The 13,817-nt window shown below is 38.2% G+C and overlaps 1 protein-coding gene across 1 annotated transcript in view; it reads right to left on the bottom strand.

The window, feature by feature from the left end:
* Window positions 1-3,177, bottom strand: part of crtac1b (cartilage acidic protein 1b) — a 42,372-nt gene extending 39,195 nt beyond the window's left edge. The window contains exons 1-3 of the mRNA XM_062995185.1: window positions 2,984-3,177; window positions 1,738-1,934; window positions 1,469-1,605 (exon numbers count right to left, since the gene is read on the bottom strand). Of these exons, the coding sequence (XP_062851255.1) occupies window positions 1,469-1,605; window positions 1,738-1,934; window positions 2,984-3,177 (528 nt within the window). The remainder of the gene's footprint in view (window positions 1-1,468; window positions 1,606-1,737; window positions 1,935-2,983) is intronic.
* Between the last annotated feature and the right edge of the window lie 10,640 nt (window positions 3,178-13,817).

Genomic DNA, 13,817 nt, shown 5'->3' with positions numbered 1-13,817 from the left:
TTCAATGCTCTCACTGATGGAAGGAGGTTTTGGCTTAAAATCTCACGATACATGGCCCCGTTCATTCCTCCCTTAACACGGATCAGTCGTCCTGTCCCCTTTGCAGAAAAACAGCCCCAAAACATGATGTTTCCACCCCCATGCTTCACAGTAGGTATGGTGTTCTTGGGTTCTTCATCTTCCTCCAAACACGACGAGTTGAGTTTTTACCAAAAAGTTCCATTTTGGTTTCATCTGACCACATGATATTCTCCCAATCCTCTTCTGGATCATCCATATGCTCTCTGGCAAACTTCAGACGGGCCTGGACATGTACTGGCTTAAGCAGGGGGACTGGCACTGCAGGATTTGAGTCCCTCTCGGCGTAGTGTGTTTACTGATGGTAGCCTTTGTTACTTTGGTCCCAGCTCTCTGCAGGTCATTCATCAGGTCCCTCCGTGTAGTTCTGGGATTTTTGCTCACCGTTCTCATGATCATTTTGACCCCACGGGATGAGATCTTGACCCCAAGTGAGATTATCAATGGTCTTGTATGTCTTCGTTTTTCTTACAATTGTTCCAACAGTTGATTTATTCACACCAACCTGCTTGCCTATTGTAGATTCACTCTTCCCAGCCTGGTGCAGGTCTACAATTTTCTTCCTGGTGTCCTTCGACAGCTCTTTGGTCTTGGCCATGGTTAAGTTTGGAGTCTGACTGTTTGAGGCTGTGGACAGGTGTCTTTTATACAGATAACGAGGTCAAACAGGTGCCATTAATACAGGTAACGAGTGGAGGACAGAAGAGCTTCTTAAAGAAGAAGTTACAGGTCTGTGAGAGCCAGAAATCTTGCTTGTTTGTGGGTGACCAAATACTTATTTTCCACCATAATTTACAAATACATTCTTTAAAAATCCTACAATGTGATTTCCTGGATTTTTTTTTTCTCATTTTGTCTCTCATAGTTGAAGTGTACCTATGATGAAAATTACAGACCTCTCTCATCTTTCTAAGTAGGAGAACTTGCACAATCAGTGGCTGACTAAATACTTTTTGACCCCACTGTAGATGAAACTTACACTGGCTCATAAGGAACAATTCACAAAGTTTGTTCCTTAATTTTCTGTTTTACCACAGCTTGCCAGATTCTACACAGTTCCCAGAGGTAAATTTTAAACCCAGGTTCCTAAAACTCACAAACTAACTTGCTGCAAATAAACCAGGTTTAGGGACTAAATTCTCCTAATAATTCCCCATTTATTTTAATTAGTGCATGTTGTTGAGCTTCAAGTGTCTGTCATTAGCAAAATACTTAATTTGCTTTGTATTGCTTTCTATTTGATTAAACTTTAATCACAAATGTTGCTTTTGAGGAGTAATCTTCTGTGCACCATATCTAATTATCAAGAAAAAATAAACAGAGGAACAATCTAAAAGATCACACGTCTCTTCTACTTGTGTACTTGGAAAATGTGATGTGATGCAATTACCTTTCTGTCCACGCAAGCTACTGATCGCCCTGCCATGCGATTCACCACATCTCTCTGTTCATTTATCTCGTCACTTAGGAGATCCACATAACGTCCATTGCGAAACTTAAAGAGCTTATCAGCATAAGTTGCTCGACCTAGGTAATAAAAAAGAAACAACATGTGTTTTACATGTTGTTTTACAACAACAAAGTATTTTACCCTCACATGTACTGTAGTATTTCACTGTAATCTTTGTAGTTTTATATGATAATATTTCATGTAAATACCTGAGAAAGCATTGTTTGTGTTGAGAACATAGATCTCCTCTCTCCCGTCACCATCTATGTCACATGCTGTCACTCCAATTGCATTCCCCTGCCGATCTCTAAGCGCATAGTATGGGGAATTACGATCGTCAACTGCAATGTTTACTAACGTCTTCTTTACTTTATCGTATTTCAGCACCAGATTCGGACCATTGTACCTGTAGAAAAAAATGTTTAATTCTGATTATTAAACATTGCATTATTACAGTTTCACACTTCAACTATCATGTATATGATACATGTTTGATCTTACCACTTATTACTCTCAAATTAAACTCTGCTTATTGTGGAACGTTGTAACTTATATGCTAAAAACTTTTTATTCTAATTTCCCTCTGTTGTACCTATTTTGGAGTGTGCAGCAGTATCTGTTTGCCTTTTTAACAGCATGTTATACATCATCAAAATAATAAATAAAATGGACCGAACCAAGCCCAAAACCATGGTTCCATCAAAAAAGCATGTTGCCAAACAGAGAAGCTGGCAAGTCTGTAGGAGAGAAACTGTGATACATAGAAACACTCCCACCTGGAGCAAAATAATGAGCGATGATGCACAGGTGATCCTGAGGTTAAGAGATTATGACAGATTAATTATCTGCGCCTCCTTGGCCCCTCTGTCGGCCATAACTGGCATGGCAGATAAAGCAAGATAGGACTAGATGGACCCCCAATATTTATCTTTACCTTATAAAAATCAATATATTCCACAAGTTATCATTACCGTTGTAGGTACTTTTATTAGAATTCAAAGAATTATGCTAAAACCTCTTTTAAAACATTTTTAAAACCTCTTTTAAAACAAAATGAATCCATCTTTCTTTACACTGTAGATACAGTTACATCTAATATTGTAATCCATAATTGTTTTGGTTTGGTTTTGTGTCCTGTAGATTCTCTATTAATTTATTATCTTTTTATGTTTTTGGAGTTCTGTATTAACCTGAGCTTATGAGGGTTGAGAAACTTGACTTTCCTTAAAAGTCTTTAAGCATTTAGAGTGAAAAATTTACATATATTTAATAAAATAATACTATCATCCTACCACAATAAGCTCATCTGCATTTTGTCCTGCATTGAATATAATAAAATGTGATATGAATGAATGTACTGTATCTGTATGTAATTAAAATAATAATAATAATAATAATATTAATAATAATAACAGATGTATACTGATAGGAACAAACATAAAACAAAATACTTACCCAGCCACAAACATCTCCAGGTCTCCATCACCATCCACATCTGTGACAGCCACACCATAATTCAGCTGTGTTGGGTTGTTCTCATAGTCAGGGGGCAGAACACTCTGAGTGATTGATGCAAACATGGGTTCTGCGCGCTGAGCCCAGCCCTGACCCACCACACAGAGACTGAGTGCTATAATCCACATAGTCATAGTCACCTGCCAAACAAACACACAGTGTCAGTTCTTTTGAGCAGATGTGCTATAAAGTATTAATGTGTAAAATCTGTAGCCACTTTTAGAATTTTGCTTGTTTTTTACTGGTAAGCAAGACAAAAACACATTAAATTTAAGGGAACACTTAAATCACATACAGTATATGTTAAACAATCTTCATGTGCACTGCCAACAAAGTCTGCGCATCCTCCTGATGTTACAGCGGATAGTGTCTTGTCTTGTCTGGGACTGGTCTGTGGTGCTACTTGTATTGTCTTGTATTGTATTGTTTATGTGTTATGTGTAATAAATACTAGCACCAGTGTTCATAACCCGTCTCAGCATTTCCTTATTATGAAATTCCCAGACACTATGATGACCAATTCGAGTATTAAGAATGTCGCACAGGTAGAAACAGATGGGTTGGAGAACATCCTGTTCAATAAGCAACAGGAAATTACTTTGTTTAACCGAACGCCCAGATTGTGTAGATGACTGCTAACTTTTTTTTAAAAACTAGCCCACTCAGGTGGTGCAGCGGTAAAAACACACGCTGTTCACCAGAGCTGAGACCTCGAATACATCATATCGAATCTCAGCTCTGCCTGCCAGCTGAGGCTGAGCGGCCACATGAACAACGATTGGCCTGTTGTTCAGATAGGGGCGGGATTAAGCCGGATGGGGACTCAGACTAGTTGGATTACGACCTCTGCTGGCTGGTTGGTGGTGCCTGCACAGAGATGGGAAGGAAGTGAGGTAGAAGGTGTGGCTCTCCGTACACAGCGCTGTACTGCACTGCACTCGTCAAGTGTAGGTGATAAGATGTTCGATTGCTGTGCACGTGTCGGAGGGGGCGTGGAGAAGCCTCGTCCTCCCCAATCAGGAGCAGGGACCAGCGTTAGTAAGAGGATGATTGACGGGCAGAAATTGGATGCACTAAAGAGGGAGAAAAAGGGAAAAAAACACATGTAAAAAAAAGTGAAAACCGATAAAAGTGGAGATACGTATTTTTCATCGGACAGCAACAATATGCTAAAAAATCTTCATGTGCACTCCCAACAAAGTCTGTGCATGCTCCTGAAGACACAGCAGATGGTGTCTTGGGGGACTGGTCTGTGGTGCTACTTGTATTGTCTAGTATTGTATTGTTTATGTATTCTTGTAATAAATACTTGCACCAGCGTTCATAACCAGTCTCCGTATGCTCTTATTATGGATTTCCCAGACACAACGACCAATGTGAGTATTGAGAATGTCGCACAGGTAGAAACAGATGGGTTGGTGAACATCCTGTTCAATAAGCAACAGGAAATTACTTTGTTTAACCGAATGCCCAGATTGTGTAGATGACTTAAGTTTTCTTAAAAACTAACAACCTCCCAACCAAATCCTCCTGTAAACTCAGATAAGGTGAGTTCACTCATTGTCTTCAATGTTATCCAAACCTGAGAGCTACAATAAAGATTCCAATTCCTGCTAAGGGTTTTTGCTCACAGATGTGGCCTCTGTCTGGGGGTACAGACTGCACTGGCCTGCCAGGATGACTACCTTTGCCTTTTTTGATCAAGTTAGACAATATACTGAGAACTTGATGTCAAGTCAAGTTCTCAGTGTGTCCCCTACTTGTAGTCTCACAAGAACTGAACTGAAGCCAACGTGGCCTGTCTGTTATCCAAAAATAGATTTATTGGAATGAACAATGACCTGTGTTTATATTATAAAAATAGAGGACACCTACAATGCTCATGCCACAAAAGAGCCCAGCTCAAGAACAGGTTCGTAAGTCACATCTCTGCCAAAACTAGTTAAACTGTTTTATATCCCAATACATCCCTGCATTCTAACCCTAAAGGTATAAGCTCTTGATGGAGGACCATTGGGGTCAACTCCATATAGTTTCCTTGTCCCTCCTTATTAATCCAGCCATTATTAATCACACCAAAACTTTGTCTTAGTATGACAACCAGTCTCCTCGATATTCTGTGGTCCTTGGTCAAGGGGCAAACTGAAGTGTCTCCAGTTCCAGTGTGGGTCTACAGCCATAGAAAATGCTTCCTGTAAGGCCTGTTCTTAGTCATATTTTCAAGACCTACCATAGTAAGCAAAAAGCTTCTCAGCCTTTTCTTCACAGGCCATGGAATTGTATTGATGGCCTTCTTCTCTGGGCTTCTCTGCCCCAATCTTGTATTTACCCCCCCATGGGACATTGCCCATGAATCAGTAGGCCCTTGAGCAGAGCTTCATATAGCCATCCAAGTCTCCTTTGCTTGCTGCTTTCTTATTTGTGGCAAGGGATGCAAATGTCATCGTGATGTCACATAGGACACTAAAAGCAAAAGTGGGAAAAGCTTTGCTGGAAATGAAGAATCTGAAGGCTGTCTTGCGTGAGATTGACTTCATTGCTGGACTGTGTTCAGATAGCGTTACTGCAAACTGGATGAATTCTGACATACTGGAAAAATGCCCTGCAGTCTTAGAATGCCAATAGCTCCAGGGAGCCCATACTTTTGTGGGAATTTGAGGAAAGATCAGACATGCAATTACCGATAATGGCTCCAGCTTCATAAAGGCATTTAAGATTTATGGTGATCTGGATAAAAACAATGAGCACTTGACCACATAGAACCACTTAAATGTACAGTGCTAGATTAATGCAAAATGGCTCCATAAAGTTGGATCCATGTTGGATGAGGATGATGGCCTGGAGTACCTGAATAACTGCCAAAATACCATCACTGTCCCTGCCATCTCCTCAAGTTGGTGTCTACAACTGATGCTTTAGCAGCAGATGCAGTCTATAGACAATCTTTCACTATGTATTATGTTCAGTGTTGGACTCTCTGGAACAAAAGTAGTGGGTCCACAACTTCTGGCAAAGTCATTCAAGATCAGTGCAAGCTTCAGCTTCTAAGGCCAAATGATACTGCAGGCAATTCATTGTTTTTGGCTATGGAGAGGATCCTGAACATCACAAGAAAACAAGGTGAATGAGCTATTATAGGTGTGTGTAGTGCACTATAGATTTAAATGTATGTATTTAATGTAAAACACTTGTTGCCGTTGTCTTATATGTTTTATGATCTTATTTGCTGTCATGAACTGAGCTGAAATCTAATTTCTTGCTGAGTATGCAAAGGCCATGAGCCCGGAGAAGAATGTCCAGATGTGGGGGCTGGTACCCTTCTAAAGGATAGGCTTGAGAATGTTCATCCTTCCTGAAGGTGTTGTGGGCCCTTGTTGAAGCTAGAAAAATGCTTCAAACTGATACTTGCTGACACAGAGTTAATTACATCATTTATCCTTTTCCCAGTACCTAAGATTTGCTGGACAAACCATGGAGCCACCCACAAACTTGTTAAGTGATGTCTTTTTGCATGGAAAAAAGCATGGTTCACAAGATTTCAAGATCATACCTATAAAAGTAAATACAAATAAATAAATACAGATTTACCCTTAACTTTGATAGTGTGTCTGTAAAATATTCGCCAGTGGTTTGCAACCTGGGGGCACTGTGGGTTCCCTCACCTTTGAACCTCATATTAGGGCTGTGATTAAAAACTCTTTTTTACACCTCCACAAAATTGCCAGCTGCAATGTGTTTAGGATGAAATGTGTTCCAAATATTCAGTTACAGAAACAGTTGCAGAAATCCCAGGAATACCATGGAAGTGTCCTTTACAAGTGTTTAAACGTTTGACTTTATCTCTCTATATATAGTACTTTGTTTTGTACCATAGTGCTTTAAACACTAAAGAAAACCATTCACGAGTCTGGATTTAAGATTTAATTCTCCTCTTAAGAGGCAATTACCTGGTCAACATTCGGTTTACAGTGAAAAACCATCAATCAAGAGATTGAAGTAAGGTAAAAGGCCATGTCCAGATTAAGACCTGAAAGCCAACATGATCCAGCTGCACATGCGGCAGTTATACAGACAGAAGAATCCATAGGTGACAAAAACTGTCTGGGTGAGTTTTTTCAAGAAAGATTGGTAAATGTAGGTTTATTTGTGGATAAATACACTAGATTTAGAGAGCAGTCAATACAAGATGTAGAAGAAATAAATTCATCAATCTAAATAGGAGCTTAAAATAGATGTACTGCTAGAAATATTTTAGTGGTTTACCAAGTTTAACACATATAAGACTGCAATAAACAGTACTTCGTAATAAGATGCAACTATAAAGGTGATCACAGATATTTAAGACAAATGACATTGATTTAAGAAGCATTAAAGCTGTAAAATCTTCTCTAACTACAATGGTATATACTTAGACAAGAGTAGATAGAACGTTGATGATTTAAAATGCATAACAGTATACAAGGAATGCCAGGATGTCAAGAAAATAGAGAACATTACACTTTCGAGTGTTAGGATTTACAAAACTGTGTCTGTGTTGATTCAGTTGTGACATCCTCTCCAGTCCACTAAATGTTAGGTTTAACCAAGTTCTAGATCTGTTATTTACTGATTAGCTTAGTCAGGCCTGTCCTGCTTGTGACTGAAAAAAAATGGTCATCTACAGTACTTATGCAGACTGGCTCATTTATGTAATTATGTTAGATTGGTACATATCAGGCTTTCTTATAGCAATCAGACATCATTTGAATGCCACAGACTATCAAAGAATAAAGGGCAGAATACGGCACAGTGATCATACTGAATTCCATAATAAAGCATTGGAAAAAGTTAGTAAAGCCTAGGAAACTGGATCATTTAGAAAGAAGTGGGGCAAGGCCAGTCAGTGATAGTCTTGGTCTTGGCTGGTTCCATTTACAGAAAAACCCTGGAAAACACAAAGCTGGAGAAAGCTACTGTGCTAGTGTGAAGCTGTAACTTCTCTAATTTGATGAAAAGATAGTTTTCCAGGAGTAACTTCAGAATGCACCTGTTGTGTGCCACATATTCTTCTAAGGTCTTACTATAGATTAGGGAAACGAACATGTAGCACCCCTGTGTCTCCTGGGATACCATGTTGATTTTTTTCTTTTGACTGCTGGAAGATGGCTGGAGCATTCGTGAGCCCAAAGCATATGACCCCCTATTCATAATGTTCTGATGGGGTGATTAATGCTGTCTTCCATTTGTTCGCCTGCCTATACCTGATTAGGTTATAGGTGCTGCAATTTGGTGTACTTCCTATTTGATTCTGATTCAGAGGATTACTATTTGATTCTGATTCAGAGGATTCATATTTGATTTTGATTCGTAGGATTTTTATTTTATTCTGATTCAAAAGGATTGTTATTTGATTCTGATTCAGAGGATTCCTATTTAATTCTAATTCAGGGAATTCCTATTTGATTCTGATTCAGAGGATTTCTATTTGATTCTGATTCAGAGGATTCCTATTTAATTCTAATTCAGAGAATTCCTATCTGATTCTGATTCAGAGGATTCCTATTTAATTCTAATTCTGGGAATTCCTATTTGATTCTGATTCAGAGGATTTCTATTTGATTCTGATTCAGAGGATTTCTATTTAATTCTGATTTAGAGGATTCCTATTTGATTCTGATTCAGAGGATTACTATTTGATTCTGATTCAGATGATTACTATTTGCTTTTGATTCAGAGGATTTTTATTTGATTTCGATTGAAAATGATTGTTATTTGATTCTGATTCAGATGATTTCTATTTAATTCTAATTCAGAGAATTCCTATTTAATTCTGATTCAGAGGATTTCTATTTAATTCTGATTTAGAGGATTCCTATTTGATTCTGATTCAGAGGATTACTATTTGATTTTGATTCTTACAGTATTGTGACAGTATACAGTCTAAGCAATTGAGGGTTAAGGGCCTTGCTTAGGGGCCCAACAGTGGCAATGAGGTGATGGTGGGGCTTGAACCGGCAACCTCATCATTACTAGTCCAGTACCTTAACCACTGAGCTACTGATTCAGAGGATTCCTATTTAATTCTAATTCAGGGAATTCCTATTTGATCCTGATTCAGAGGATTTCTATTTAATTCTGATTTGGAAGATTCCTATTTTATTCTGATTCAGATTATTACTATTTGATTCTGATTCAGAGGATTACTATTTGATTTTGATTCGGATTATTTTTTATTTGATTCTGATTCAAAAGGATTGTTGTTTGATTCTGACTCAGAGGATTCTTATTAAATTCTAATTCAGAGAACTCCTATTTGATTCTGATTCAGAGGATTTCTATTTAATTCCTCAACTCAGGGGGAAGAAAGGAAGGCCAGCTTTTCCTGGAGTGGTATAGTGCATGATCACAGTCATAGGGATGATGGGGCAGAAGGATCTGGGCCTTGTTTTCGCTAAAAACTGCACAGTGGTCAAACTCTGTAGGAACTATCAGCAGATCAATCCCTCATGTGGTGCAGAAGCCAGAGGAGGTGCACCTTTTAAACACAGGTCTTACCCTGTAAAGGGAAACCAAGCATGTGCACTAGTGTACAGAACCCTATGGTGTAGTCAGCAATGGAGTGGCAGGACTGCCAAATTCAGAGAAGCTGTGAGGCAGACCCCAAATTGGCAGTCAAAGTTTTGTTGCAGCTCCATTGTGAACTGGTCAACAGAAAAACACAAGTCTGGCCAGTTCTTTTAAATGGTGGTGGGCATCTTAAGGCCCAGGATATGTTCAAGCTGTTGTTCGTGCTGTCCCAAAATTGCACCTTGCTGCTTAACAGTGTGGACACTGTGGAAAATAAAAGTGTGGATAGTGTTAAAAAAATAAAAGAAAAAAATCTAACCACCCCAAGCAGGATATGATATGATGCATGACAAACGCTGACATGACAAATGAGCTATCCAGCAGACCAGCAGAAAAAGAAACAGAGAACTTAAAGCTAGGAAGGCACGACAACAAGCACAACCAGGATTGATTAAAAAAAAAAAAAAAACAGATCAGTTTAGACCAACTGAAACCAAGATGCAAGAGCACTAAGAGGAACTGTAAACAAGTATGACATGCTAGCTGTTCAGTCCACCAACATACCACCCCATGATCCCATACTGATGCTTCTCCTTTGAGCCCTGACTAACAAAAACGGAAGTGGGTAAATCACTAATCCTATTTTAAATGTTTATTTTTTTCAAATTTAACTTTAAAGGTTCAGAGAGTGCTCTTATTAAACAAATGCAAATACAACATTGGCTGTCTATCTTACCGGCTATGTGTAGAAAAATGCAAAGACTCAGCACTGCTCAGATGGAGGGAGTACATGTATACATATATTGTCTCATCTGACCATCCATACTCAGGAGTCCAGGTTTTGTCCATAATATGTGTCTTTCTTTTAGGCCTTTACAAAATGTTTCTGAATTGCATCCCTGCCATGAATTTTACCTTTGTGTTGCAGTTGTGATAAGTTATATTATGTAAAGTATCAGTTTATTAACTAATTTAATACTGTAACAGGGTTGTTCTGCATTGACTTCTTCCCCTGGATGTTATACTTCAGTTACAATTATTATAGGGTAACTAGTGCCTCCTCCTGCTGGTAGAAGTGATTGTTGCAGGTAGACCAATTACACCCATTACAACATCTTGTGGAAAGCCTTCCCAGAAGAGTGGAAAATAGAGCTGGTTGGGGAGATGGGCATTGTAATTGTGGAAGATCACTTACTTTGTCGCTATACCACCAGGGTAAGTTGGGATCTTCATAATGACATAATACCCTACCTGCAATTTCCATAAAAGCATATCAAAATAAAAGTATATGGGACAATATCAACACTGCGAAATTTAACAGTGACTACAACAATTGTGAACATTTTGCAACATCGTCATTTTAAGAGTTGTTGACTTAAGGTGTTTTCAATTATATTTTTACATCTGTATGTATTTTGATCGTCGCACCACCAAGCATTTTTGAATGCCTAAAACAGAAAGTTTGTTTAGACAAAAAGGCATGTATATAATATGTATGAATCTATGTAGAATAATTTATTGTACTTGTTTTTTAAATATTTAGAACATAGCTTTTTGTTGGCAATAAAAATATATTTGTCAATATAGAAAGCATAGAAAACACGGTTTTCTTGCTAATTAAATTTAAAAATTCTAAACATGTACTTATTTGCTGCCCCCCCCCAACATTCTCCTATTGAGGACATATTGTATCAGTTGTAGGTGTAATTTCAACATGATTTTTGATTGATTTACATCTCAATTTTTAAGGTTTGTTGTGCATTTAGGGCCAAAGAACACACTACATCACATTTTGTAACTAGAATACATCTTTGTGCAAAAAATAGAACACATTTACTGGGTTATATAAGACAGCATACTGTCTGTGGTACATGTAACATAAAAAGTGTTGTCCTTAAGCAACAATAACATGCCTTGTGTTTTATCACATACAGTATTTTGATTGACTTGGACAGTCCTTAAATTATAAATTGACAATACAATATTCCTCTGCAGCTGTTAAAGCAACATAGGTCCTGGAGAATTGGGTGTGATGCTATCTTCAGTTTCTGTCTGTGAGAAGTTTGCCATGCCTTCTCTGTGTACATATTGGCTTCCTAGCACCTCCAAAATTCAAACAAGGGCGTTGTTTGCTTAGAATTCTCACTAGATGTAAATAAATAAGTGAACGTGTGAGTGTTGTCCAGAGATTGAAGTACAGTATTGTGTATTCCGACCTTGGTAAAAATGACTTACTTTTGCAGTAACACATTTCCACCAGAGAGGTCGCCAATCCACAGAAGTTAGTATTGCGGATCAAAGAAATGAATAGACTGGAACAAAAGTCATGTTATTAAACTGGATAAATCTAATACCGCAAATCACTGTCATGAACAGCATGCAATGTACTGCTGATATGGTATTGTGTAGACTTGATAGTAATTTAGAGGGCGTTTTCTTTCCTAAAATAGTAAAAACATGTTTCTTGCGTAAGGTGTGCGTAAAGAACTGCGACAAAGAGCAGCAGCCTTTATAAACACCAAGCAGTAGATGCATCCCCCCTGTTATACTCACACCAAGCACATATCCTATTCTCAAAACAAATACATACACAGCAACTACACTTCTAAACTTAGAAAAGCACCAGCGCGGTAGTATTTCTGTAATTACGCAACCCAACAGCACCTTTCCAAGCGCAAAGTGTTAATAATATTGCATGTACGATAAGAAAAACGCAAAAAAAAAAAATGCAATCCATATAAAATATGTAAAATAGTAAAATGCGCACAAACATAACAAGATTTAATTCTTATAATTTCTTTAAGTTTCGGTTTAAACTTTTCTTGTATAACTCTTCTACCGGACAGTTACAAAACGCTTATATAACTGGCAACAGATCAAGCGCAGAACAAGCACAGAATCTTAAAACTTTATAACTTTACGCTTTATAACTGTATATAAATAATATAAAGAAAATAAAATAAAAGCAGCAGCATATAATTATAAAACACCTACATGAAGCAGATCACAGCGCTGACTGAAAGCCGTCTCCCCCGATGCGGTAGGATCTCAGCGGACACCCTGTGCACCAGTGGGATGGTACAGCATAGTCCTCTAACTCAGCATCCGGAGAAATTGATTTATGAAATCACTTGTGTATGAATCTGTCCAATAATAGGAGCTGAGAGGGAATTACCTAACCAGAGAGCCAATAACGCGCAGGAAGGGCTGAGCTTTACTTGCAGCAGCAGCAGACGCTCAATGGAAACGCGTCTTTTGGTCTGTTCTGAGATCAGCAAACATTCATTCATTCATTGTCTGTTTTACCTATGTTTTAACCTGGTCAGAGTCGCGGTGGATACGGTTCATTGGCCAAAACTCAGGCAATACCTGGACAGGTCGCCTGTCCATCACAGGACCCTAGTTGAAAGTTTGATTCATTTATTCCCAGCACCTGTTACCTACCACAGGTGAGTTTAGGTACAGATTAAAGCAGAATCACATGATAGTTTTTGAGAAGGTGCCAATTATTTTGTCTAGTCATTTCTAGAGTTCTATTTTGAATGATATTCAGATTTCACCTTTTTGGTATAAACTAGGGCCAGCTCGATACCACTTTTTCATGTCCGATACCGATACCGCAAATTGAGTATCTGCTGATACCGATACCAATCCGATACCATCATTTCTCCTCTCAAACAACTAAGCAGTAATAATACATGTCTCAATGCACCATGGTTAAACTAGCTATCTAAATAACAATGCTCAGACTGTGAGACACATATTCTAAAGGAATAAATACAGAACCTACAACATCACATTTATGCAAAACTGCTGTTTTTTTTTTCACTTTTACACACAACATTTAGCAGCATTTTTGGCTTGTTTAACAGTGTCTACAATTGGAAGATGTGGATCAATCAAACGCGATGGACCAATTAGAATTGAAGCAGAGTTGAGATTTTTCATTGAAGTTCTGTCACGTTTTTAGATTATTAAAAACCACAGCGCGCTTATTACAAAACTCTGCTGGATTTTGAAGAGGACATCTGTGGCTAACCTGGAAACGGTGTAGTTTGTTTTATTTCATAACACTAATAGATTAATCGTTGAGGATGTGAGAGATCTCCATGCCGGGACAGGATAGGTTTTCTTTATCTCAGGTGAGCGATTTATCATTTATAAAGTTTGTATTGTGTTTAAACAGTGTTTTTAGTTGTGGCAGTAGTGTATGTTTTAATTTCTGAAT

The sequence above is a fragment of the Trichomycterus rosablanca genome, chromosome 5, assembly GCF_030014385.1.
Source record: "Trichomycterus rosablanca isolate fTriRos1 chromosome 5, fTriRos1.hap1, whole genome shotgun sequence".
Classification (NCBI taxonomy): Eukaryota; Metazoa; Chordata; class Actinopteri; order Siluriformes; family Trichomycteridae; genus Trichomycterus; species Trichomycterus rosablanca.
Note: the sequence above shows the minus strand (reverse complement) of the source record. Positions and strands in the feature narration are given on the sequence as shown.